This window comes from Heloderma suspectum, chromosome 2, assembly GCF_057233095.1.
Source record: "Heloderma suspectum isolate Gila_16-S chromosome 2, 16-S_ref, whole genome shotgun sequence".
NCBI classification, from domain to species: Eukaryota; Metazoa; Chordata; class Lepidosauria; order Squamata; family Helodermatidae; genus Heloderma; species Heloderma suspectum.
This window is the reverse complement of record NC_139459.1, coordinates 215,118,433-215,145,539: the sequence shown is the minus strand read 5'-3', so window position 1 is coordinate 215,145,539 and position 27,107 is coordinate 215,118,433. Positions and strand designations below refer to the sequence as shown.

Sequence of the window (27,107 nt, the reverse complement as noted above, 5' to 3'; positions counted from 1 at the left end):
AGCACTTTGAACTCTCAGAAAGCACAATATTTAGATGCTAAATTATTATTTCAGTCTGGTATACACCAACTTGCTACTGGAAAGTGTGAGTCCCTGACTCCCTCAGGGTTGCTGCTTGTCTCCACTTGTCTGATGCTATGAGTAGTTGTTGAGAGAAGCTGGGACATTTTCAGGAACTGGAACTTCTGGGGAATCTCTGCTGTGCTTTTTCTGCTTCAATTATATGACAGTGCCTCTCCTTCCTTTCCATGAACCAGCTGCTGTGGGTGGGTGCGTAGGAGAACCTCCTAAGTGGAACATTTCCCGGAAATACCACCCCTGTCAATCATGAGGAGCCAACTGAAGCTGCAATTTCCTTAGCGTTGCGGTGGCATGACATTGCCCTGTTGAAACTGCTTGGAGCTCAGTCAAACAGGGAAGCAGATGCTCTGAGTGGCTGTCCCTGCATCATATTTCCCAGCCACTAGTTCCCTTTTCTGTGTGCAAATTATGCAAATACGATAAAATTTCCTCCCTTTCTTGCCATCAGGAGAAGCTCAGAGCTCAGGTAAGACATTTGATGGGAATTTCCTTCTATAGGAGTTCACCTCATTGCGAGGGAAAGAGTCACATGCTTTCTCTAGGCAACAACCAACTTCCAGATAACCATGAAGCCAAGGGGGCTATTGACCTGTTTTTCTCAACCAGCAGCCTCAATGCTGAATAGCAAACTGATTTTGAAACAGAGTAGTTTCAAAAGCAATTTGTAATGTGGCATGAGGGTCAGCTGTTGAAAGGAAAAAAACATAACAAATTCCACTCGGGTAGCACAGTCCCCTTGCATGAACCTAAGCAGTTCTTTGGATCCTGGCAACCATTTTAGTGGGGTGGAGGTAGGGACTGGCTGTGTTCAGGCAACTACAGTTCATAGGATTGAGGCCCCTCTACCTCCCCCCTCCATGGTGAGCTGGTGTGTCGTGTGAGCCAGGTCAGAGAGAGCTGAGAGGTTGGGCTTGTCCGCTAACAGCATCTTGAGGTGCTGGCTCTTTCTCTTTGTGGAGCAGTGGACTTTGGCTGTCTGTTGGAGTGTTTAAGTTGTGACTCTGCTTATGCTCAACCTGTATATTTATTTATTTTTATGTTATTTATTTAAAACATTTCTTGGCCGGCATTCAGGGCAGAAGCCCTCTCAAGGTGGCCAACAGCAATAAAATACATAAAAACTGTTAAAATATTAAAAGTTATAAAAACAATAAAAATAACAATAAAAGTCAACAGTAAAAGCCAACAATTTGTAAATAGATTCAAATATTACAAAAGCCTCCAGTGATCTCCTCCTGAAGAAAATCTTACTTTAATTGTAGCACGCCTGGAATGTCTCACTGCTCAGAGAAGTGGGTTGAGCATAACAATACCGTGGAGTTCTTGGATGTGGCTTCATGCCCAGCTTACAAGCTTCCAGAGGCGTCTAGCTGGCCTCTGGCCTCGATGGACTTTGGGCTGATCCAGCAAGGCAATTGTGCTGCTCTCTACAACATACTACCCTTGCTGCCCATCTAGAATCACCAAGTGATAAGCTCAGTCATGTTCACAAGAATTATCATGTGACTGTCATTTGCTTAGCATCCTGCAAAATCACATATCATTTGACACTCCTGTAAGTTTCATGAAGTATTTTTACAAAGTTTGACAAAGTATACTCCACAGAATAAAGAAAAACATAATCTACATAATCTCAAAACAGTTGCATATAGCACAAGTTTGTTTTGGATGTGTTGCAAAGAGACCTAAGGTAAAATTCTATGCATGTAAATATTCTGGCTGGGGAACCCTGGGAGCTGTAGGGCTTTTTTCTGTCTAAACATGCATAGGATCGCGCCTTTAATGGAAAACTTGTTGGCTGTGACCAGAATGATATTATTCAGTTGTCACTGACATTAGCAAAAAAAAATTGAAAAAGTAAGGGAAAAGATCTATTCTATGAAGGAATGGATCACAAAGGCCTGGCAAGCCACACTAATGAGTAAAGTCACAGTTGCTGGCACTTCCGGATGCTCTCAGTGGCCATCTCACTGGTCACCGTGATTTATCCACAGCACCCAACACGACATGGTAAGCCACCCCAGAGCCCGTACCCACTCTGCAGGGGGTGGGTAATGAGAGTGGGTAACTTGCCTATCGTGGACAGGAAAAATGCTCAGACAACATGCTAACCCACCATGGGTTGTGTTCAGAAGCAACCCATGGTGGATTAGCGTGTCATTTGAACTCAGCCCTTAGCTAGGAAGGGATCTTGCAGGCCAGCTTTCCCCACCCTGGGCCCCTCCACATAGCTTGGACTACAATCTCCCATTATCCCTGACCATTGCCCATGCTTGCTGAGGCTGATTGGACTTGCAGCATCAACCATCTGGAGGGGCCCAGGATGGGGAAGGCTGCCTCAGAATTGGTCTTGAGAAGTGGGTGCTCCTGGGCCCCAAGGGGGCCCAGGGAAACAATAAAAAGTGTGTGTGTGTGTATACAGGGCCAGCATCAAAGGTAGGCATGGTTAGGCACTTGCTGAGGATTCATATCCTAGGAGGGGCCCACTAACAAGAGCCCCCTGGAGTTGCTTCTACTCTCCATCATTGCAACCGGCTTGTTCACTGGCCTTTTGCTCTGGCCCAGACAACAATAGTGGTGAGGAAGAGGAGCAGTAGATGCCACTGCCGACTTGCTCACTCACTATCTGCCTGTCAAGCAAACGTTAGCAATGGTGAGAAAGCGAACAGGTTCACACAACATGCTAACCCACACTCAGTGGTTGAGTGTGGGTTGTTGTTGAGCCGTGGGTGTTTGATGTACTGTGTGTTAGTGTGTTGTCTGAACCTAGGACGTTTTCCACAGGGTGGCTTGTTAACCATGTAGTGTGGCTTGTTTTTTCTTGAAGAAGCCACTTTGAGAACCTATGGTTTGTTGTTAGGTTGTTCAGGGTGGTTAACAAGCTACACTGCATGGAAAACTACCAAGCTACCCTGAGGAAAATGCCCTGAGTTCAGACAACACACTAACCCATGGATTAAACAGCCACTGAGTGTGGGTTCGTGGTTTGTGTGAACAGCCCCAGTGGTAACAGTGAAAAGGTAGACTCACTGAGGAATGGAGGGTATTGAGGGTATCTTGCCCAATGGCCCTCCAAAACCTGGAGATGGCCGAGTGTGTATAAATACACAGAATCATATATATCAGCGGGGCTACATTGGGTTAAATCCGGTTGATACAATTTCATTAGGCTGGTAGATCAGATTTTCCAGCACACAAGTGCAGACACATTTTAAGGGCACCAAAATAGATTTTGACAAGCGTAAGGGCACTGAAATAAATAAATAACTCACTATAGAAACAAGAGTAAACTCAAGCTAATCTTAGTTTCAGTGTGGCAAAGTTCCTAATTATAGAACCTTACTCTGATATAATAGTGAGATGGAATAGGCAATGTTACATCTACTGTTGATAAGAATTAATTGTATTTCATAGCAGTGTTGCTGATTATATTCTTTGTGTGCTAACTATAAATATACAGTGGTTAGCATTATATGCTATAAGCTAGCTTTAAGTGCAAAATGTGTGCTTGGAAATGGGGCAAAGAAGTTTGCACCAGGTGGGTTGCTTAATCCTTGGAAGCAAGAAACTTCTTGATTTTAGGAGATGGGCCTTCACAAAGGTGCTTGTGAAGTCTGCTGCAAGCCTGTTTGCATTAAAACCACAGCAACACCCTCTTAGAGATATGTAAGAAGCCATGTGCAGGAGCTATGGCTAGGTCTGAAACTCCCATTTGAATCAAGGTGCATAGATGTATGTTAAGATAAGGAACTGGAGATAATGTTTGGTAGAATGTTATAAAAGGTAATTTTTTTACCTGGTTGAAGAGAGAGGTCCTGGGAGAATGAGAAATCTACCAAACATGGTTACCTAAATTTTGCCAACCATGCCTGCTGGGTAGGTAACTATAAAATCTCAATGACTGCTTTGTTGACTGAAAGGAATAGAACTTTAATGATAAGAAATATGGTAGCCACGCTTTCTGTTTATGCTTCTCATCATCCTAATGGCATTGTATGTAGTAATGTGTCTTGCTTGTTTTATCATTGCAAAGTTTAATCATTCTTTAATACTGTTTGAACAATAGGTAGGTAGGTAGGTAGGTAGGTAGATAAATGTGGTAGCACTTTGTGTTACTTAGCCAACAGAAACCTATTTCACTGAAAGCAAACTTTTTCTCTCCCCAGTACTCTGCCAGCAAACACATTCCCCTGTCTCTTTCTCTCTCTCACCTGGCTCATCACCCATAGACTCTCTCAGATTCTAACTCTGCTATCTGTTTCTGAATTACAGCAATAGATACACTGTTGCTGAATTACAAGACATGTCTTAATGGCTCTAATTTTAGGAGCTCTTTGCACATCGCAAAGCAGGATATCAAGCCTCCGATATCTCTGCAGCCAGGACAGGCAGTGGCAGGGAAAGCAATTGCTTGGACAAATGTCTCCTTCAGGGCTTACTTTTCCAGACAGGCTGTACTACAGGGTTTGCTGAGGAAAGTGTGTTCATACATACACCAGAGTAAAGTATTCCTATGAGTGTTTTAAACTACCGCTACAAGTTCCTGCCAGAAATGCTGCATTAGATGTCAGTGAATGCAGCCTTCATTAGAGATTCCTAAGCCTTTGACAGACCTACAATTCCCAGGCTCCTTGGATGTGAGCCATAACTGTTAAATAGGCTTTAAATTGATTTAAAACTGTAATGTAGTCATGCCCTTGGTTCCTCGCTCTGAACTCCTGGAATTCATTTCATTGTTTTTTACAGCATCGATCTTATGGGAATAATTTTGCTATTATTATCAGGTTCACAACTTTGCATTTAAACCATGCCAAACTGAATAATTGTCTAGTGGAGCATTGCATTAGCATGTTGTCCCTACACCAATTTTGATATTAATTACTTTATGATTGCTGCACTTCTTTATAGCACTTTGAGCTTGCCAGAAAATGTACAGCTCTTGATGTTGTTCAGTCTCACTGTTCAGTGAGGTATGTCAGATTATTACACCCATTTTTCAGATTGTGAGCTGAGATGGGAAGAGAAATTGTGCCTTGCCCAAGATCACAAAATTAGTACATGGTTTTCCCCTATCAGAGGGGAGAAAAGATGCAGTAGAGGTTGCCTGAAGTATCCCAGCTGCACTTGACAGACACAGGAGGAGAATCCCAAAAGCATCATCATTGTTCAGAAAGCACAGTCCCATTGCTGAGTCATGACTGAACAGGCCAGGGGTAGTCAACCTGGTGCCCTCCAGATGTTTTGGACTACAACTCCCATCAGCTGTAGCCAGCATGGCCAATGGTCAGGGATTATGGGAGTTATAGTTCAAAACATCTGGAGGGCACTGATACCCTTGGACTAGGCAAAGGAAGGGAAGGATCCAGAACAGGCATTATTGAGTAAAGTATTCCACAATTGCAGGGGGGGGATACCTGCTCATTGTTCTTGGAGCTGACCAAGAAAATATATATCTATGTTTTCAAGTATAATGTGAAGTGTCACTGTTCCTCTGGTTTTAACCCAGAAGACCCCCCACAGTGCCTCAAATATTAAACATTTGGGGGAAACTGTACTGTCGCTACAATGCTGGGTTCTCCCAAACCATCTGAATTTAGTTCATCCTCCCTGTGTCAGGGTTTTTCAAGCTTCCGATCATTACATATTTGTCCTGTACTCCCTTTGGATAAGTTAGGATGCTACTAGAGGCCATAGCAGTTTCCTCTACGAGATTCATACATCTTGCAGAATTATCACCCGCAGCGGTGATTTTAGACCCTGGACTTAACCTGGTGTTACAGAGGCCCCCCTTAGATAGCATTACTTCAGTTGTGAAGCACACAGCTAACATTTCTGTACCTCCCCACCCGCAATTACTATCCCATGCTTTACAACTGCTTCTACATTCCTTATAAGTTAGAACAGCGGTAAAACTGTTTGCCAGCCCTGATTTTAAAAAACAGTACTCTGAGCACGTGCAGTTTTGCCTTTGAAACCCCCGCAAACCATAGCACCATCACGACTGTAGGTATAAAACAAAGTTTATTTCTGATGCCCTAATCACTGGCCGCTCTCTCTCTGGGTGGTCATTTGGGGGGCTCCTGGGCTGTGGGGCTCTGGATTGTGGCCCCAAGGTCAAGGCTTAGCTGCACCACTGACACCCTGTCACAAAATCAGTATACAAAGAATTCAGCCCGAACGGCAAAGACTGTCTGGGATCTGCCCGCTCTGCGTTGATTTCATTCCAGCCTCTCTGGGAAACCTTATGGTTGGAGTGGGGCCGGGGTGGGGGGTGGGAAGAGAAGAATCTGATGATCTCATGGGTCTTGGTTGCTTTGGCTAGAAGGAGAGGTCTGGGCTCAGAGAGGAGTTTCGCTAATGGAACAAGTGAGGAATGTGCAGCTGCCCGTCTCCTTTTACGAGTTTACCGTAGACCTCACTGGAGATGGAGCAACAGCAAATGTGTTGCTATGGATACATACACAGCACTGTAAACCAGCCAACTGCCTCCCCAAAATACGCACCACAGTCCCTCTCCCCTCTTACTCCCACTGCAGCAGTATGATGTACTCACGCTTCTGTGAAGAGCTTCCACTTCCCTGAAAGACTGATAACATGAATCAGTGTCCCATTTAGGGCAATATCTTTATTTGGTCTCTTCATCCAGTTTAGGATCCCTCTGTTGAACGGCTGAATTTGACGTTTTCCAGGTCACACATAAAGCATGCTGGCCATAAGAAAAAAATTCCAAAATCCATCTTAGGCAATACCTTTATTAGAACAACCAAACAGTCACAAAATAGCGTGCAGGTGTTTGAGTTCTCCAAAACTTTTAATCGGGCTGGATGGTTAACAAAGTGAGGTGGGTGGCAGGGGAGAGGAAAGAAGCTGGCTGATGTTGATTTGGAGAATGCTGAATTTAGGGCACAATCCTATGCATTTTAGACAGAAAAAGCTCTACAGCTCCTGGGGGAACACTGGGAGTTGTAAGACTTTTTTCTGTCTAAACATGTATAGAATTGTGCCTTTAGCCATTCTGCACCAGGATACTAAACTGGAGGAAGATTTTATACTACCTGAAGATGGGACATTATTCTCTGAGGGTACACTCCCACCAGCCACTAGGTAAAGCTACCCAATTTGGTTTTTATTGACTTTTTAAGGGTGCAATCCTATCCATGTTTAGACAGAAAAAAGTTCTACAACTCCCAGCATTTCCCACCAGGCATGTTGGCTGGGGAATGCTGGGAGTTGTAGGATTTTTTTTTTTTGTCCAAACAATCATAGGATTGAGCCTTTAGTCTAGCACATCACCTAGAATTATTCTCCACATTTTTAATATAGTTTCTCTCTATTTCTCTTTTCCATCTACCCAAGAACCTGTGTTTCACCTAAAGATGGAGACAGATCTGGGTAACAGCTGGCGGTTTACAGTTAAAAAAATTGGGCTCAGCCATTGTTTGTATCCTCATCCCAGCAGTCCTAGGGACAGTCCTAAAGTGCAACCTGAAACCAACAAAGCACATAACAGAGCCTACTTTGAATGCCTGCAACCTCCTTCCACATTCCATCTTAAGACTGTGACTAAATGCAAACTCCCCCTCCCCCCGGCTTTATTTACCATCTAGCTTTATGAAGAGAAGTCGAAGTTCTGGAAAACTCGAAAGCTTGCGTACTGTTTTGTGACAGTTTGGTTGGCCTAATAAATCTCTTGTCCTCCTAATATGAATTTTGAAAGTTTCCTTACGGTCAACACAGCTACATTTGCTTTTTGTTTGAAGCAATAAGACTCTTTCATATGTGTAGTTTAGTAGTCATGGCTTCCCAGACAATGAACTCCCTCAGGGCTTCATCACACAGAGCTTTTATCCTGTGATTGAGATTGCTCCTTTATGGAAGTTTGTGGGCTCTTTCCATGACACCATGATCATTCAAGGCATCTCCTGAACTAAATGCTCTTTGTTCCGTTTTTAAATAGATCGCAGATAATGAGCTATCAAATTATCCCTGTTGTGTTCCGCTTCAGTTTCCTCTGAGAAAAGAGTTAAAGCGACAAGAAGAGAAACGAGATCTATGGAAGATAATGGAAGATGGGGAGAAGAGGCGGGAAGGAAGCACGTGTAAAGGGAGTCAGTTGTGATCCTGCATTTAAAATGAAAGCAGAAAGCCCTGTTTTAAATTCAGGATTTTAGGCTGATGTAGAGATGCCCTAAGAATGGTAGTCCTTTGAAAAGAGTCTCTAATGAAATAAACCAAAGGCAAAAAGCAGGAATGGGCATCAGACATTTGCTCCACCAGTCTTTCATTCCTTATGTGATGATTCCTCAGGAGCAGTCATATATTTGGCCAGCTCATTTTTTTTCTATACATTGTGGGACCATTATAAGTGATTAAATGGCCTTGCATACTATGTGTACATGATGACAACACTAATCCATGTGCTTCACAAAAGAGGTGGCTCTTTGTTCTATGTAGATAACACCACTGTCGTTGTTCTGAGATATACAAAAAACCCAAAATCACAATACAGTGGGTTGGATCCAGACTTAATCATGCTTAGAGAAGAACCATTGAAATCAAAGGGAATTAAGTTAGTCCTGACTAACTCTTCCTGGTAATTTCAGTGGATCTACTCTAAGCATGATGAAGTCTGTCTCCAACCCATTATCTTAAAATACACTGCTTCCTTGCTATTTAAGGCAGCAATCCTATGGCCGCTAGTCAGTGGCTAGACGGCCATAGGATATGTGGTTTTCTGGGAACTGACCTTGGAGCCCACGCTCCGAGATCAGTTCCCTGAGAACCAGCATGGAACGACCTCGTGCTCCTCGCTCCAAAGAGGAGCATGGAGTGGCCAAAATGGGGCATTCCAGGGTGGGGAAGGCAGAAATGCGGGTACGACACATCCTTTGTGTCGTCTGGCAGCCTCCTTCCCCGCTCCGCCTTCTGGCAGCTAGACAGCTGAAATCGGCTGTCTAGCCACAAATGCAGGGCAGGAGAAGCGCGGAGGGAACGATTCCCCCCCATGCTTCTCCTGCCCTGCATTGGATAGGCGGTCACCTCTGAGTTCGGAGGTGGATGCCTATCCCCATAGGATTGCACCCTAAGTTACCTTATGAGTAAGGTTTTGTACCATACTGGATCTCATCACATACATAACTTCCTTTGTCCTTCCACCTCAACTGAAATCTGAAATTGTGTCCCTAAGTGGGAAAAACTTTCATAATACAGTTTGTAGATTCTTTGGGGAAACCCAGGCCCCATCTATATGGCACCACTTTGCCCCCCACCCTGTCGCAACTGCACAGCAATGCGGCTTCAAATCAGCATGCCCTGCGATACACTCGCGATGTACTGTGTGCTTCTCTAACAGACTCGCTGTGCCCTTTTTTTTTTTTTTGCTATTATACTGAAATATGCAGCTGTGCAGTCCCATGAGTGTGGGGGTGCGACACTTCAGTGGCTGTTTTGTATTTGAGGGGCTCTGCTGTGTCTTTCTGTCCCTTTTTAGGTAAAAAGTGGGTGTTTTGCGCTCCTTCATTTCCACACCATCAGTTTTTGTCAGTTTCCCAGCCTGAGTCTCTTGCGATGGTTCGTACTCAGAAGCGTGAGCACTACGTGCCTAGCCATCGCTCTAAAATGGTGGCTGGAGCAATGGTGGTCCTCCCTCAAGACCCCCCCTGGCCCTTGGGTACTGAGTCCAAGCACAACCATTGCGAAGATACGACACTGCAAAAATGTGCAGAAGTGTGATTAAATAGATTTAAACGCCCCTCTGTGCCTCTGTAATTGCACAGCTACGAAAGGATGGGGGAGTAAAGGGGCGTCACAAAGTGACGCAGGCACTACGCACGCCTACAACACACCCACTGTAAAATGCAAAGTCAGTTCGGGGAAGGAACAGATGTCCCGCAACCATGGGGGAACCTGCAGCAAACCCCCCAAATTTCAGTAAAACGACTCCTTGGAACTCCACTTTTTCTGGGCGAAAACCACAGATGGTTGTGAAGTTGCGACTGTGTCATCTATCATGAGGGACCTCGACTCGCACCTGCCCTGGAGTAAAAGCTGGGTGTAGATGGGCACCCAAATTGTTCAACTGGTTTCAAAGAGGATTTAGTTTTGTCACGAAGCTGTGGCAGAAGAAATACAGGCCTAGGCTCTGCTGGAATCATGAAAGCCAGAGAGACTTACATTTTACTTCTTGCTGATTCTTGTAGGATAGCAAAATAGCAGAATACAGCGTCGTACACACAACCATATACGTAGCAGCAGCACACAATTGTTTTTTTATAATGCCATGACCAGTGCTTGGGGCAGGCACTTACGCATTGCCGAAAAGGAACAGAGGGCAAGATTTGCATAACTTTTGCATGTGCTAATTGTATATGTGTAAATGCAAATCTAGACATAATAGTTTTAATTCTAATAGAAATACAGTACATCTCAACACAGTGGGGAAGACTGTGACCAGGTGACCTGTGTGCCTGCTCAGGCTGCAGTCCAGGTGCTAACTGTGGATGGGCAATTTCAAGGTTCCTCCATGCTCTCCCTTCTGATGGTTCTTTATCTTTAAACAGGGATTGTACAGCCTGTCAAATGGAGGACTGTCCTCTGTAAATTAAGGCATTTGACTTGGCCACCCTAGCAGTGCTCCTATTATCCTCTCTGCCAGCCTTATATGGGCACATATTTCCAATGGTTATTCTGAATTGTTATTAAGGGTCGCATCCTGGACAAAGAGAATGGGATGGAGTGGTGAGTGAAGGAACAAGGGCAATTTACTGTAAATGCCCAGCTGTGGTTCACTCCTTTCCTGAGTTTCGCTGGGAAGTGATGAGTGAAGAAATTCAGGCACAAAGATGAGTAGTCAGTGAATAATTGGGAGCCTGATGTTCCTCCCTTCCCTGACCTATTCTGCGGGTTATTCCTGACTCAGCCTGGACTAAGCAAGGATACACAGTCAAGAGCAGGAATTGTGTGCATCTGGGAATTATCCAGTGCCTTGACTGGGAAGCAATAAACTTTTGAGATGATGTCACAGTTAGAAATCTTTCTTTCAATGGGATACACTGAATATTCTAGTGCTTCCCATCCTGCCTGAATTTAAAACAGGAATGGTAATCTGAGTTAGTGATTGTGGTGGCAGCAGGTGTTCTAGGTCTGCCTTCCCTAACTTGGTGCCCTCCAGATGTGTTGGACTGCAATGTCCATTATTCCATGCCACCTAGAAATGACGGGACATGCAGTCTGATACACCTGGAGGGCACCAGTTTGGGGGAGGCTGCTCCAGGTTAATTCACAGACTACAACAGCCTGATCTTGTGTGTGTCGACCCAGTGTGCAGCCGCTGTAAAAAAGGCAAACTCCGTGTTAGGCATAATTAGGAAAGGAATTTAGAATAAAATTGCCAACATCATACTGCCCCTTTACAAATCTATGGTGCAGCCACACTTGGAATACTGTGTGCAGTTCTGTTCACCACACCTAAAAAAAGATATTGTAGAGCTGGGAAAAGTGCAGAAAAGGGCAACTAAAATGATCAAGGGGCTGGAGCACCTCCCCTATGAGGGAAGGTTACAGCAGCTGAGATTGTTTAGCCTGGAAAAAAGGAGGGTAATGGGAGACAGGATAGAGGTGTACAAAATTATGCATGGTGTGGAGAATGTGGATAGGGAGACATTTTTCTCCCTCTCTCAAAGTACTAGAACCCGGGGCCTTCCCATGATGCTGATTGGTGGGAGATTTGGAAGAGATAAAAGGAAGTACTTCTTCACACAGCGCATAGTTAAACTCTGGAACTCACTACCACAGGATGTATTGATGGCCACCAATTTGGATGGCTTTAAAAGGGGGTTACGCAAATTCCTGGAGGAAAAGGCTATCAGTGGCTACTAGTCCTGATGGCTATGTGCTACCTCCAGTACCAGGGGCAGTGAGCCTATGTACACCAGTTCCTGGGGAACATGGGTGGGAGGGTGCTGTTGTGCTCATGTCCTGCTTGTGGCTTCCTGGTCGACAGCTGGTTGGCCACTGTGGGAACAGAATGCTGGACTAGATGGACCCTTGGTCTGATCCAGCAGGGCCCTTCTTATGTTCTTATGTAGCAATAGCTGAATTGGAGGTTCCTTGAATACTCTGCAGTTGTTGCCACTGATACTTTGTATAGGATCATTTGCAATATGTGCCTGCAATCAGCAGATGCTGCGTAGAAATATGTACAGAATTTCATTGGAACTCTGGTTTTTACTATTGGTTCTATGCCATATACCCTGGCTGTGATCCTGAAAAGAAAAATGGGTCACAAGTATTTGGCAGTAGTAGCACTTGCTGAAATGGTGCACGTGGTGTCCACCAGCAACAGTGCTCCTTGCTCCTCCTCATCAGCGGCAGCAGAAACGTTTAGACTAAGACTTTGCACTGGGGTTGTAGTAAACTTAAGCAGTCCACACCATTGCATCACTTTTTCAGTCCTTAATGTCTTCTTGTTTCATTGTTGTTGTCCCTGTATGGCTTGCTTCTGGGCAAGGTGTACCATGTTTACAGGACATAAAAGCTTCCTCCTTTTGTAATAACTTGGATTTTTTCTTTTTGTTTTGTGTTTGTGTTTTTCTTCATGTGCAGGCAGGCTTAGGGGTATGTGTGTGTTTTAAATTGTGCAAGATTTGTGCACAGTTGCATATTGATTTGTGTGCATAAATGCCTAAGCATGCAGAGTTGTGCAAAATCAGAGAAAAGGACCATTGTTGTGTGTGTGTTTTTAAGGAAAGAAGTTTGTTTCACTGTTGTTTGTGAAATATAAATTTAAATTTAAAATATAGATATTGAGGCATGTACAGGATCAGGAAAAAAAGGGGGGATGTTGAAAAAGGTCTCTGTCAAGGGCATGGCTAGATGTGTGTGTGTGTGTGTGTGTGTGTGTAAAACCAGACAATTATATATATTAAATAATGGCAGAGGCTTTATTGAATCATGGCAAAGACTGGAGTGGGTTGGGTGGGGTTCTGAAGTGACATGCCACCTCCATAAAACACACTTAGGGTGCAATCCTATGCAGATAGGCAGCTGCCTCTGAACTCATTGCCTATCCAATGCAGGGCAGGAGAAGCATGGAGGGGATCATTCCCTCTGTGCTCCTCCTGCCCTGCATTTTTGGCTAGACAGCCACTTTCGGCTATCTAACCACGGGAGGGCAGAGCGGGGGAGGAGGCTGCATAGGATGTGTCGTACTGGCATTTCTGCCCTCCCTGCCCTGGAACGCCCCCCATAATGCCCTGTTTCGGCTGCTCTGCGCTCCTCTTGCGAGCGCAGAGCATGGGGCTTCTCCACGCTGCCTGCGAGGCAGCATGGAAAGCAGGGGAAGGTCAGTTCTCTGGAACCAACCTCGGAGCGTGGGCTCCGAGGTCGGTTCCTAGAAAACAAGATATCCTATGGCCATCTAGCTGTGAATAGCAGCCATACCTCCTTCTGGGTGTGATCTTATGCATGTTTCGACACAAAAAATTCCTACAACTCCCAACATTCCCTAGCCAGCATGGTTGGCTGGGGAATGCTGGGAGTTATAGGACTTTTTTTCTGTCTAAACGTACACAGGATTGCGCCCTTAGTACCAATATCACAACGTTGTTCCAACATTTTGCTTACCAACAACCATTTGCTAATCATCTGACATAGTACTGAGGTGAGAACTTTCCTGTTTCAAAAACAAACTCAGAAGGAGAACACCTACCACGTGGCTCGTGGTGTCATGCTCCTTCTGAGGGCTCTTTTTTGGAGAATGCCCCCCCCCCCATGCCAAGCATCACAGAGGAGCTGCCTGTGTCTGGGGACCAGGGGGGTCCTGGACCCTTGGGGGAGACAGCTGGGGCCCTAACCCTCATGACATTGCTAGCCCACTCTCAGGCGCAGAGGCAGATGCTGAGCAGTCACCCAGCCTCATGGAGAGCAGGTGTCAAAAGGTTAAGGCTCAGTCAGCTGCCAGATGCAGAAGGGTCCCCTGAGGAATAGGAACTCCTTGTGAGTAAAGGTATACTTGTGAACAAGGCCTTACTCATGAGCAGACCTTTCCTCAGGTGACACTAATGGCCTGCAGCTGTTCTCTGGGTGGGGTTCTGAAGGCTCAGACCTTCAGTTGCAGACTTGTGGTGCTTTAATAGCATCTGAGCACCAACTCCCTGACCGTTGTTTCCTTGCTAATCCAGCTCTTTTCTGGATGCTGTGGTGTTTGACTTTGGATTGCCTGCTGGCCTTGCTTTTGGAATTGGCCCTGCCTAGATCTCTGGAGTTCTGTTCCAGCACCACTCTGTAGGCAGGACAGAGGAGAACATCCTCGTGTTAGGTGTGGACTGATGAAATTAGTGACTAATTAAGTAGGGTATTTGAAAACTGGTCAGTGTGGGCATATCCGAAGTGACTTGGCTCACGTCAAGTGGGTAGGCTACAGAAACTTGGGTAGGTAGCTGCAAATGCTAAGAGTGAGTGTGCATATTGGTATACTGGATGAAATTCTGTAACCTAACCACTTGACTTTAGTTCAAATTTATCTAAAAATACTTCAAGCAGATCATAACCCTTTGAAATGTATGAGGGAAGTTCATATGTCTTTGCTAAGAAAGAAAGAGGGTCAAACCTGCCACATTAATTCACTTTACAGAAGGTAGTGCTGAGGTGGGTGGAGATGAGTCAGCTTATTTGCTAATGTGTTTATATTTGGGGAGAAATCAAATTTTCTATACCAGGCCCAATTTCTCTCTTCCACCATTCTGAGAAAAAACAACCCAAGTGGGTTTTGCTTGTGGATATCCCCCAGCTTCCACCACCAAACTGTGTCATACTTATGCTCTTCTGAGTACAATGCTTAGTTTCTGTCACATGGTAGGCAGGTTCAAATATACTGGCCACAAACAAGTCACTCCATGTGACCCTTAATTCATGGATTTTATAGGCCATATCATTTTGCTTTCATGATTGGTTTGTCTCTTTCCAGTAACAGGAAAGTGGGTTGACCCAGCCTAAATGTTAAGAGTCATCTGCTGCCCACACATGAATTTCAGTTACCTTTTCCCTGAATCCAGGCCCTTGCAAGTGTGTAGACTCCCAGAATAAGTTTGCTTTTCCCCATCTCATCCTTGGGAAATTCTAGAGCTTCTTCCTCTTAGATGTGTTTTGCAACTTCCTCTCAGGAGAGTGGATATTTCTGTGTTTAATGTATAAAGGTTTAATGTGGTCATGAAGGACATATATACAGTAAGAACATGTTAATGGAAGCTTTGGCTGTTAGCAGCAGTGGAAGGAATTGTTGGTTCTGGAGAACCAGGTCCAATTCAAATGACCATCACATGGGTGAACAAGAAGGTTGCAGTGGTGAAGAATGGAGGGCATGTGACTCTTACTGTTGGGTCCCTTGTTCAGGTGCGGGCCATCGGCAAGTGCCCAGCCATGCTGACTCTTGACCCCAGTCCTGGGTTGAGAGTCTTTGGTCAAGCTGGTTCCTATGGGGAAACCGTCTTTTTGATAATGTTTTAGTAAAGTAGTCTCTCCTATACACACGTGTCTCAGCGGGCATCATTTTGGAAGAAGGATTCTCTTTTGCGTGTGTGAAAGAAGGGTAAATGCTCTGTCACCAAGAGTTTTGTAAGTAATTGTATTAAATAGTAACTATTTAGAAACAATAACCCTGCTGTCTGATTAATCAGGTGATGTTGTAAATTGATCAAAAGGTTCTTAATCAATGAATCAAAATGATTAATTGACTACGCATGTCAGTTCTGTTTATGACAGAGGCATCAAAAAGTGCACAAATGATGTGCAATGATGGATGAGCTGTATGAGAGATGGAGCTGTCACAGCATGTTCTTCTAGGCAACCAGATGCAGTAGCACCTGCCAATGGCCCACACTGCAACAGTGAAATGTTATACTTGTCTACTCACAAGTAAACCCATTTACTTAAACTCACTTCCAGGTAAGTGTAGATAGGATTGCAGCCTTAATTTCTAGTCCTGGATGAGCCGAGTTCTTATTGTAGTGTATGTCCTAATCCTCCAACATTGTGCGCATATGTTTTAAATTGTTTTGTTCTCTGTTCGCTGAGTAGTGAGAAGCTCAGGTCAATGTTTTCAGGGTCATGGTCCTTTGAAGAAGTGTGCACTGGAGATTTTCAAAACATTTATTTACGAATATACAGTTTTGTATACAGTTAAATAATAAAAAACTGTATACAGTTAAATAATAAAAAAATTATTTACAAGTATACAGGTTGAGAAAGAAGGATAGGGGTGCAGCCGTCAGTATGCCTTAGGCTAACTCAGCTCAATCTAAAGGAAAGACAAACTATTCCTCAGACTTCTCATATAACAGCATAGTAAAAAAAAGCCCACATACACCAGAGAAAGATGTCCACTTCCATTAAACTGTAACTGGTGGGTCATGATCCCAACTGAAGGGGTTGTGCCAGCAGTGTCACCATTTTCTTTTAAAAATTAATTTTTTAAAAAGTGTAGACTGCACAACACAGTCATACTGGTGCACCCCGCTATCTCTTGCAATGATACAGAAGATGTCAACGTGCAACTCTGGAATCATGCACAGCTTGCATCCTTCTTAGGAAGATACATTATTAGGAGGACAAACAACAAAGATTCTTGTGGCACCTTAAACACTAACACATATACTATGGCAAAAGCTTTTGTGGACTAGAGTCCACTTCAGCAGGAGCATTAGAAGACAGCAGAACAACACACAATTCTAGAGGGAAGAAGGGGGAGAAAAAAGTACAGTGATAGAGAAAGGAGGAAGAAAGAAGAAAAGAAAGACTGATGAAATGAAGGAACAATGAAATAAACACATAAGCTCTGTTGTTTCAGATATAAAGGTGCTTCCAGACAGAGGGCTCCTAGTGTTAGAAGATGTTGTGCAGCTGTTCCATTTTTTCCTCAACAGATTTAATGCATTAAGGAAAACTGACTTAGGTTAGGCAGGCAGTGGAGAATGGCCATTTTGTGAAAACTTGGTTTGGAACATTCACACATCACAAAATTGACCCAAGCAAGCCATAAAGGATAAGCTAATGCCAATTTTGTGATAATTCAGTATGGGGTGAGGAGGAGAATGAGCAGTAGATATGTGGTTAAGTTTGCCTTGAACTTTCATCAGCTTTCTCCTTATTTATTAAATGTGCAGCACCATTCAGGTATGCTTGTGTTGAACCATTCAGGATCCACTCTTGTGAGGGATGAAAGGACTGGCAAACTGTTATATATACATCTGGCAAGTTTCTGTTTTGGTTTCTTAGAATATTGGGTGACAAGAACTGGTTAAGTGTGTAGAGCACTAGATAAGGGCTGTGCATCCTGCATTTGGTGGAGATACTTTCCTGTTGGGACAGGGTATTTCCTGCCAGTCAAACCATGATCAGCCGAGCAGGTCCATCCGCCACTCAGTCCAGTAAACTCTCACCGGAGTGACTTAAATTCTACAAGTCCCAAAGAAAGGAACTGTGACTTTCTGACACATTCTCTTAGTTCCCTACATAATGCAGAACTGGAGACATTTCTGGGGAAAGCATGAGGCTTGTGAAACTTCTGCTTAAAGTTTGCTGGACCAGTATGTCACTGCTGACTGGGAGATGTTCCAAGAAACGAAAGGCATTCACAAACCTTCCTGGACTTTTTGAATCAGTGATCATTTACAGTCGTGTATTGTGTCCTGAAACAAACAGCTAGGGGCTGATTCAGGGCTGGTTTAAGACAATTAGTTGCCTGAAGCGGAATAGTAAATTGTGTCCTCCTTCCCGCCCCCACAAAGTCAAGGTGTATAGTATCCAAGGCCAGTCAAATTCTTCAGGCATCTGAGGCAAAGGATCAGACAAGTGCCTCTTCCTCCTCCTTGGCAGCAAAATAACAGTGATAATAAATGAACTAATGAACAATTTGTTGCCCTTTCAGAATTAGCTGCCTTGTTCTGCCTAATGGTAGGAGGGCCTCTCTGGTGGGGGCATGAAATCTCAGGCAAATGCAAGCGGCATGCTGAGACAGAACAGTCATTTATTTTATTTATAACATTTATATACAGCTCCATATCTAGACAGATTTGGGGTACAGAAGAAAGAGTTTGCTTTTTACAAGTCAAAGAGGCTGGAACACTGGAGTGGGTAGAAGACTGCCCATTTTGGTGGCTCTCCATGGTTACTACTGTGTATGCCCTTTTGGGAACCCTGTGGGTTCAAAGGGCATGATGAGCAGTGACCTAAGCCTTGTTTTGTTTGGTAGGCAAACAATTAAGTATTGTGACCTCTTCTCTGGAAGAAATAAGTCCGTACTAAGTGACTGGTTCTCACATGTGCCATGTAGTCCTGGCTGAGCATCTTCAGAGGGACTGACAAATCGAGGACATGCCCCAGTTCTCTCCCCTGGTTGGTTGCTTTATTTGTTCCCCTCCTCCCACCTCAATTCATTCCATGGAATAGGCAGGCCCCTACCTAAAGTTTCCATGAATACTACCCTCAGGATGGCAGCTGGAGTCAGGGAGAGAGAAGGCCTCTCATTTCCTGGCACAGGCCAAAGAATAAACAGTGATATTCCAGCCTTTAATCCTGTTGCCATGGAAACCCAGATCTCAGCAAGGGAGGAGAGGGGTGTGTGCCGGCCAGGATCAGATGGCATTGACGCTAGGGATGTGCCTCAGCAGGGCCTGGCACAGCGCCACCGGCTTTTCTCCGCCTGGACATTCTTGACATAGCTTTGACTCGACTGGGAATCCATGTTTCCTGGCAGGGCTGGGACAATAGGCCAGAGGGGCCGGGCCAGGAGCCTGCGCAGCAATCCTTTTCTTTCCATTTGTTCTGCTTCTGTGAGACACATGATTAGAACTACAGCAGCCTTTTCACACATAGAGAAAAGGACCTGGCTCCAGAAGACCACAGGAACTTACTTGCACAACATGCCTTGTTTTTCTGGAGCAGGGCCTTTCTTCCGTCTTTAGGGCTACCTCCTTTTTCTTTGGTAGGGCTTGGGTATTTTTAACTGTTGCATGACAAGCAACAATCCAACTGGTGCAGTTATCTCTGGTGCAGAGAGGAAGGTTTGGGGAATGCATTATCAGGTGATTTTCTGATGTTCATTCAGTATTTAAAGGCACAAGAAGCTTGCCAGACATAAAGGTGACAACTCTGTGGCTACCACCAGGGCCAAGTGTAACATAATTCATGGGAGAAATATAGAGATATACATTGTTTAAGACTGATGCGGTTTCCCCCACCCTGATGCAAGCCTGTAGGATACATCCACCTCCTCCCCATTGTAAAGACACGTTCCATCACTTCCTATGCCCACTCCAGTTGGTCAAACACTGGACCTATCTGTGTACTTATCCCATCCTGACGAAGCATGTTTTACATACTCAAATGCCATATTTTATTACAGAATTGATTGATAATGAATCTCTGAATGTTTGTGTGTCTTGCTGTTCTGGCCCCAAACTCTCAATGTTCAGGTGGGTGGTTCTTTCTTGAACTCTCATGGGTTCATCCACACATTCACCCATAATTTGTATATTTACCAGTTTACCTCTGTTTCATCCCCTAGTATTCTTGTTTACAAACAAGAAACCAAAATACCAGTACAATAACCTAACCCTTCCCTGCCCCCAAATCTTGTGCAGTCCAAAGACTGCAAAGAAAGTAGGGTGCCAGTTAGAGATCCACTTGTATAGTTGTATGATCATTCATACAAAGCAATGTGAAATTGTATATTGATGTCTAAGGGTGGTATTTCTCTGGATTTTTTCTTAGGTCCATTTGTGTGTGCGCACGTGTGTGTGTGTGCATGTGAGCGGTGCTGGTGATGGAAGGAAGAATTCCATGAGTGAACTTGGGCTGTTCATTGTTATGGGTAAGATTGAGATGGCATGCTTTTGGTATTTGCCAAATGGCTAACTGCCCCCCTATTCCTGTGTCTGGGATGCACAATAGACCATAAGATCTAGGATCTAATTGTGCTTCCATGTATTCCATTGCATACCAGTGGCCATTTACAAAAATGGGCACCAGCAGAAAAGAAATGCTGTGTGCTTAAAGGTCCGATCATGCAACTTAAAAAGAAAAAAAAGTTGCATCTAATGTAAGTTGTACTTAGAGTAGACCCATTGAAATAAATGGGACTTAAGTTAGACTAATATTGGATACAACCCAGTGACCGAAAAGGCAGGTTGTCAAATCCTGGAAAATCCACTGAGAACAAACTTTGAAAGTGGCAGCTCTGAAAAGAGGAATGAAATGCAGGGGAGGAGGCAGAGTTGGGGGGCAATGTAGAAGAAGAGTTAGAGATTGCACCTTGGAGGAATCTCTTGGATGGGCAAGGAACATCCATGCCTGGTGTAACCATGGCTGACTCAATTTCAGATAAAATAACCTTTAAAAAATGTTGCTATAGAAGGTTGTTCCTCTACAGCAGGCATGGAGAACGTGTAGCCCTCCAGATGTTGGTGGACTACAACTCCCATCAGCCCTATGCAGTCCAATAACCTCTGGAAGGCCACACGTTCCCTATCCCTGCCTCTATAGAGAAAGGTATTAAGAAGGCTGATATGCATACACAAACATGGTACATCTACACACAAAAATGGAGAGAGATCAGGACTTTTTGAAATGGGCCCATCAGAAGATACCTCTTCCACTCCCCTTTCTCTAGCAAATGCCAGAGTGATAAGGAAGCAGCTTTCTGCAAACACCGTGAGGGAGCTGACATGCAGTCAGCACGTTCTTCCCCACCAGAACTTTCCACTGTCCTTGAAAAGCTCCCAAAGCTAAATAAGCTATCTTATCACATCTCCCCATGGGCCAGCCATGAGACACTGGGAACTGGAGCTAGATCTCAGCCATGGCAGGAAGCCTCACTCAATGACTGTGCATCACAAAAGGTGTCTTTTACATGCATGCTTACTTCTGGGACGCATGGCTTTCTTTATGGCAGGGGTGGGAAACCTGTGCCCCTCAATATGTTGTTGGAGAGTAACTTCCATCATCCCTGATAATTAGCCATGATGGCTCGGCTGATGGGAGTTGGAGTCCAACAACATCTGGAGGTCCACAGGTTTATGGTGTCTTACCTTAAATCAGGGCGGGGGGACCTGTGGCTCTCCAGATGTTGAACTACTACTCCCATCAGCCCCAGCCAGCACTTTTAGTCTGAAACATCTGGAGGGCCACAGGGTTATGGCCTTCGAGTGGTAGGCGACCTGATGCCTTCTGGATGTTTTGGAGTACAACTCTTATAAGCCCCAGCAAATGGTCAGGGATTGAGAATTGTAGTCCAAAACATCAGAAGGTCACCAGGCTGCCTACCCCTGCCTTAAATAAAACAGTAGTCAGGAGTTAAGAGTGCTGAGCCAATTGCCTGCTCTTTATTTCCCCCTTGCAATACCTCTCCTTAGTTGTGTTCACACCACTTGCGCTCGTTTCTGATGTCAGTCCACATGGGAGAAAAGTGGCTAGGAAGTGATGGGGGAGGGAGGAGTGATTGCAGTTGCGGGGGGCGGGGCGGGGAGAACCAGCAAGCAGTGGATAGGCTCGGTGCTCTGAGCCCGCTTGTTGCTTCTTTGCTGAAAAATGACCCCATCCAAACAGAGGAAGCTGCCTTATAGCAGGTCAGAGCATTGGTCCATCTAGCGCAAGACCCTCTACTCCAGCTTTCCCCAACCTGGTACCCTCCAGATGTTTTGGACTACAGCTCCCAGCATCCCTGATCATTGGCCATGCTGGCTGTGGCTGATTGGAGTTAATCTGGAGGGCACCAGGTTGGGGAAGGCTGGTCACCACTGGCAGTGGCTTTCCAGGACCTCCGGCCGAATTCATTCACGTCATCTGCTACTGGAAGCTTCTACCTGGAGGTACCATGGATTCAACCTTGGCCATTCTGCATGCAAATCGTATGCTCTTCCAGTGAGCTATGGTCCCTCCCCAAATGGAATGGCTGTCAACAATTTTCTGCTGAGGTGGGTGAGGTCTTCTGTGCCTCTGGTTTAGTTCTAAAATGCCAAACTGGGAACACAAAGGATAGAGAGCCAGTGTGGTATAGTGGCTAGAGTGTTGGACTGGGACTCAGAAGACCTGGGTTCTAGTCCCCACTCAGCCATGAAGCTCACTGGGTGTCTTTGGGCTAGTCACTGACTCCCAGCCTAATCTACCACACAGAGTTGTTGAAGAGGAGGCGGCCCATGTAAACCGCCTCAGGTTCCTCCTTGCAAGAGGAAAAAAGGCAGGATATAAATGTCATAATAATTTTTAAATACTAGAATTCCATGTGACAGCAGCAGATCTTTGTCTTCAAGTACAGGTAACCATGAAGCAGCAGTATAAGCAGAGCAGGTGCTGTTTCATAGTTAGATGTGCATGAAGACATGGGTCTGATGCTGTCACATGTGGTTCTATCTTTTGTGCTTAGTCTGGCACTATAGAACTAAACCAGAAGCACTGAAGATCTCCCTCCCCCAAGCATAAAGTTGTGAACAGCCATTCCTTAATAGCATCCCACATGCTTTCTGTAATCCAACTATGGATCTCTGCATCAAAAATGATAATATGAAACAGCCCTCGGCGACTAGGGGCTATGATAAGTTGTGTTTTGATACTTTTCCAGCTAACACCTGAGACTCTGCTGGCAACACCAGCAGGAGAATTTGCTTCTCTTGTGCAAGGACCCCATGTAACCCCCTGCATTATCTAGATGTGCAGCTGCTTAGCACCCATTGAAATCAATGGGTGCTAAGCAGCCTGATTGCTGAGTGCAGGATTGTAGCCCAGGTATTCTCTCTACTTTTCTAATGCTTTTAGAGCAGAAGGCATCGTGTGGCCCTCCAGATGTTGTTGGACTGCAACTTCCACCAGCCTTAGCCAGCATAGCCAATTGTGATGGATGATAGGAGTTGCAGTCCAACAATATTTGGAGAGCCACAAGTTGCTCACTCCTGTGTTAAGAGGATGACAAAAGTTATGTCCAAAATGCACGTTATTAAAAACTATGGGAGTGGGGTTGAGTGGAAGAAGAGAAGAGTCAAGCATTTCATTTAAAAAATAGTGCCTTTTATTATAAATTAATGGATGTTGTCTTTAAAATCCCTTGAATATAAATATAAATAGATGTGCAAAGTTTTCTTCCAAGTTTGATTTTTGGTTGAGTCTTCAAGCATGTCTAGCAGCCTGCAAGGCTGAAGGGTGGAATCTTTATAAAAGACAGAATTATTTTTTTTAGGCAGGTCTGTAAACATTTTTCTGTAAAAACAAAACATCTGCCCTGCTAAAACCCTGATATGGAAAAATAAGATGAACACACAAAATTTTGGTTACATTTTTACAAAAAACCACAATTATTTAAGAGTTCCAGGTAATTCCGTTGTTGCTACATTCCTGTATATTTCTCAGTTATTCAGTGCGATTTAGGGCCCAAACAAATCCACAACCTCTGCTGTAGATGCAAGACCATTCTTTGATGAGCTGAAAACCCAAGAATGAAGGCAAGAGATTATCAGTCTGGGCAGAGAAGCTGAGATGGAATGATGCTTCAGGGGAAAAAATGGCTAGATCATTCATCATCCATTGTGGTGTTCCAAAAGCAGTGATCCGATTTCTCAGAACGACATCCTCCTTTGATTGCATAACGGCACAGAGAGAGTGAATGGCATTCTCATGTGATGTGCAGTAATCAGCCAGTCCATGGGATAAGAGGAGGATGTCAATTTCTTTCTTAAGGCTTAGTCCCATGAATAAATGTGTGACAACGTCCTCCGAGGAAGAGGCTTGGGGTGAAAAAGAGATTCTGCTCCTCCAGGAGGTTGAGAGAGGTAAAGATTCATTTAAAAAAAGATTTCCCCTTAAAACTGAGGAAAAGTCAATTTTCAGGCACTAGCTGGATTCCAGTGCATTTATTCCATTGTCTGCAGAATGGTTTTGGTCAGAGGTCATCAGAGGTGGTCTGGGCCAGTGCAGAGGAAAAGCTCTTTGTAAACTGTCCACTGATTAGGGAGGTTTGCAAACCATTCTATCACACCCAGCATAAGCCAGACAGACAGACAATTGTATCAAGGAGCAGCAGCCTGTTCCATAGTCCAGCAGCAGCATCAGTCTCTTCCACAAAGCACCCCTTGGCAAACCATCCAGCACAAACAGCAGCAAGACAGTCTCTGTGCTGGGCAGAGGCTCCTTGGCCACTCCATGGGCTAGCCCCTAGCCTCTCTCCTATGCCATGCCAGAAAAAAAAAAGTGATTTCTTTTATATGTGTTTGCCCTGTAATCTCCTTGTTCATCATTCCCCCTATTCTGCTCTTGTGCTTGTGTCATGGTTGCCCCCAGTGAAGAAGCCACTTAGAAGGGTGCATCATACTGGTCCAGGAATTCTTTGATGGGGCCCGGGAGCTGGGTCATCTTTTCGTAGGAATCCAAGTGCCCGTTGACCGTCTTGCGGCACAAATGCTGCAGGGTGGACACGTTGGAGGACAGTGGGCGGTTCAGCACCAACGGGATCTTCTCCCCACCCGAGTAGATGTAGTAGGCACGTTTGGGGAGCAACGCCTGCCCCGGCTGCTGCTCAGGGAGGGGCATGTAGTGATGGACCAGCTTCAGGACACAGTCAAAGCGGGGCACAGGCTGGCTGCTGTGAGGGTCGCTCTGCAGCGAGAAGTGGCCCCCTTCACACTGGATCCGCAGATTTTTGGTGCCAGACTCTGTCTTGACGCTGAGGGTGAAGAAGTGGCGCTGGTCAGAGCTGTCGCGGATGAGGAAGGTGCCAGTGGGCTCAGCGCTTAGCAGCAGGTTGGCCTGGCCGCCCGTCACCGCACTCCAGTAGAAGCCGCTCTCCTGCAGCTTGCGCACCGCGTTCACCACCAGCTGGTATTCGCTCTTGGAGCTGAAAGTCTTGAGGCGCAGGCTGGTGTCCAGCGGGTGGCTCATCCCTGCACTGGGGAACTTGCTGTGGGTGACCATGGCGCAGGGAGCCAGCTTTCCGAGCGATCCGGGCTGCTGCCGGGCGCAGCGGCTGCTAGAACGGGACCTGTCCAAGAGCGCAGAGGAGAGAAGGGGTTAGCGAAGACAAAGGGCATATCGGGAGTAGGGCCTAGCCCACGGCATCCTCCCCAGTCCGTCAGGATGCCACCCTCCCGGAAAACTCTTCCTGTCGCCTGGCCAGCACCAGGGTATTCCCCATGCCCTTGCGCCAGGCGTTAAGCCGGACGGCACCGCCTGCCCGCCCGCCGGCGCCCTCTTGTTAGCTTCCTCCCCGCCGGTTACACGCGCCCCCACACTCCCTCCCCATGCCCCCTCCCTCGGCTTCCCCGGCTCGTCTTCGCCTTTCCATCACCAAGCGCTCCATGGGCCCCGGGAGCGCACGGTGCCCTGTCCCGTAACGGGCTTGCAGAAGCCGAGCAATTACCCTGCCGGCTGCGCCAGAGAAGTCGGAGGACTGGGGCCAGTGGTTACCTGGGGAGCGAGAAACGAGGCGCGGGAGCGGGAGAGCGGACGGGGAGCGCGGCGGCGGGCAGCGCGCGGCTCGTCGGGAGGCTCCAAGCGAACGAGCCTCGGCTTTTTGCGCGCTTGGCTTGTCCTAGTTGCAAAGCCGCCAGAGCCCCTGCCGGAGGTTTTTATAGAGCATCCGTCAGCCCCGCCTCCGGGTTCCTGGAACTCGGCTTCTTCTTGTAACGCTCCCAGCCCCGCCCCGGCCGGGAGGGCGAGTGCGCCCCAGGCAGCCAGCCAGGCAGCGGCCGGCCCATTCCGGGCAGCGAGGCCTCCTCCCGCCCCCCCGCCCCGGCCGCTTCTCAGCCCACCGCTCGCTTTAGGGAACTAGGAGGAGGGGTTGGAGTCACGTCTCGCTCCCCTGCTGGCGAGAAGAGGCCTGCGGCTCGTGGTGGGCCAGGGCAGCCCGCTGGAGCGGCAGGCGCGCTCTGTGGGCGCCGCGGAAAGGAGGAGGCGCCGCCGCGGCGTCCCACGCGGGGCATCCTCGTGTTTGGGGGTGAACAGCACGCGCCTGGGAGAGGTAAAAGCACCTGCCTGCACAGACGCCCCCCCCCCCCCGGCGAAAAGAAGGCATTTCCCGGCAACAGATGGCAAGGAGCGCCTGGGAGACGTGGCACCCACACAGGCGCATGTGCTCATCTCCAGAGCCTCGCCGCGGATTCAAGAGGCGCCCCGGGGAAAGGCTTCGCCCGGGAAGAGCGATGGGAAAGGCAGGGCGTCTGTCTCGAGCATACTGCTTAAGACGAATCGCAGCCTTAAGCACATCGGAGTCCTGCTGGATCCAGAGTAGTTAACCCGCTGCTTCTGGGAAACCTACAAGCCTGGCATGCAGGGAACAGAGCCCACCCCAACAGCTGGGATTCCCCCCCCGGGCTCTCGCCCCCCCCCCCCCCCGGCTGGCGATTATTCACTCCTAACTTTGCTCAGACCGCAGCTGGTTCTGCAGACCTTCCAGTCAGTGTTTTGAATTTCTTCGAAGCCAGCCGTCATTTGAATATTGAACCCAGGGTCAACTTCCCAAAGAGTTTCAGTTGCCTCTCCCCCTCCACTAGTTCCTCTTTCGTATTCCGCTAAGCCCAGGTAAAAGAAGAGAATCCTCAGGCCCGGCCTGACGTGCACTAGAGGGCGCGCTTTCTGCCCGGCTTCGGATGTAGCGGTGACGTTTCCTGGCCTGTGTTACACAAAGCCAGGGCTTGCCAGGTCACGGCAGTGACACAACTTACAGCGCAGGGACCAGACTTGGGAGCTTTCTGGCGCTGACACGGTCCTCCACCCGCCAAATTTCCTTTCCAGACGTTCTGTGTTTTGCTAACCAGTCTGCTCCCGGAGGTCCAGGGATGGGACGTGGAAAGCGCTTTCCCTCTGTAGGCAATAGGTTTTATTCTAACCCCCTGGGGCAGGAATCTCTTTAGGATCCTTTGGTGAAGCCCTGCCCAGGTGCTGCAAAGAATTTCTCAGTGGACCTTGAGAAATCTAAATTGTCCATATTTGGCTGGATAAGTGTTAGCCAGTAGCAACCTCTCCAGGACCGTGTGCCTTATTATGCATGA

The 27,107-nt window shown here is 46.4% G+C and overlaps 1 protein-coding gene across 2 annotated transcripts; it reads right to left on the bottom strand.

Annotated features, from left to right (window-relative positions):
* Positions 1 to 23,114: 23,114 nt before the first annotated feature.
* SOCS3 (suppressor of cytokine signaling 3) lies at positions 23,115 to 25,656 on the bottom strand. Of its 2 annotated transcripts, none has more exons than XM_084837768.1 (2): positions 25,478 to 25,656; positions 23,115 to 25,099 (listed from the first exon to the last, which is right to left on the bottom strand). In XM_084837768.1, exon 2 carries the CDS (start codon positions 25,030 to 25,032, stop codon positions 24,415 to 24,417), a length of 618 nt encoding a protein of 205 aa, XP_084693894.1. In that variant the 5' UTR covers positions 25,033 to 25,099; positions 25,478 to 25,656; the 3' UTR covers positions 23,115 to 24,414. The 2 variants fall into 2 exon arrangements, with proteins under 2 accessions (XP_084693894.1, XP_084693893.1); XM_084837767.1 differs by having other exon boundaries at positions 25,525 to 25,656.
* Positions 25,657 to 27,107: the final 1,451 nt, after the last annotated feature.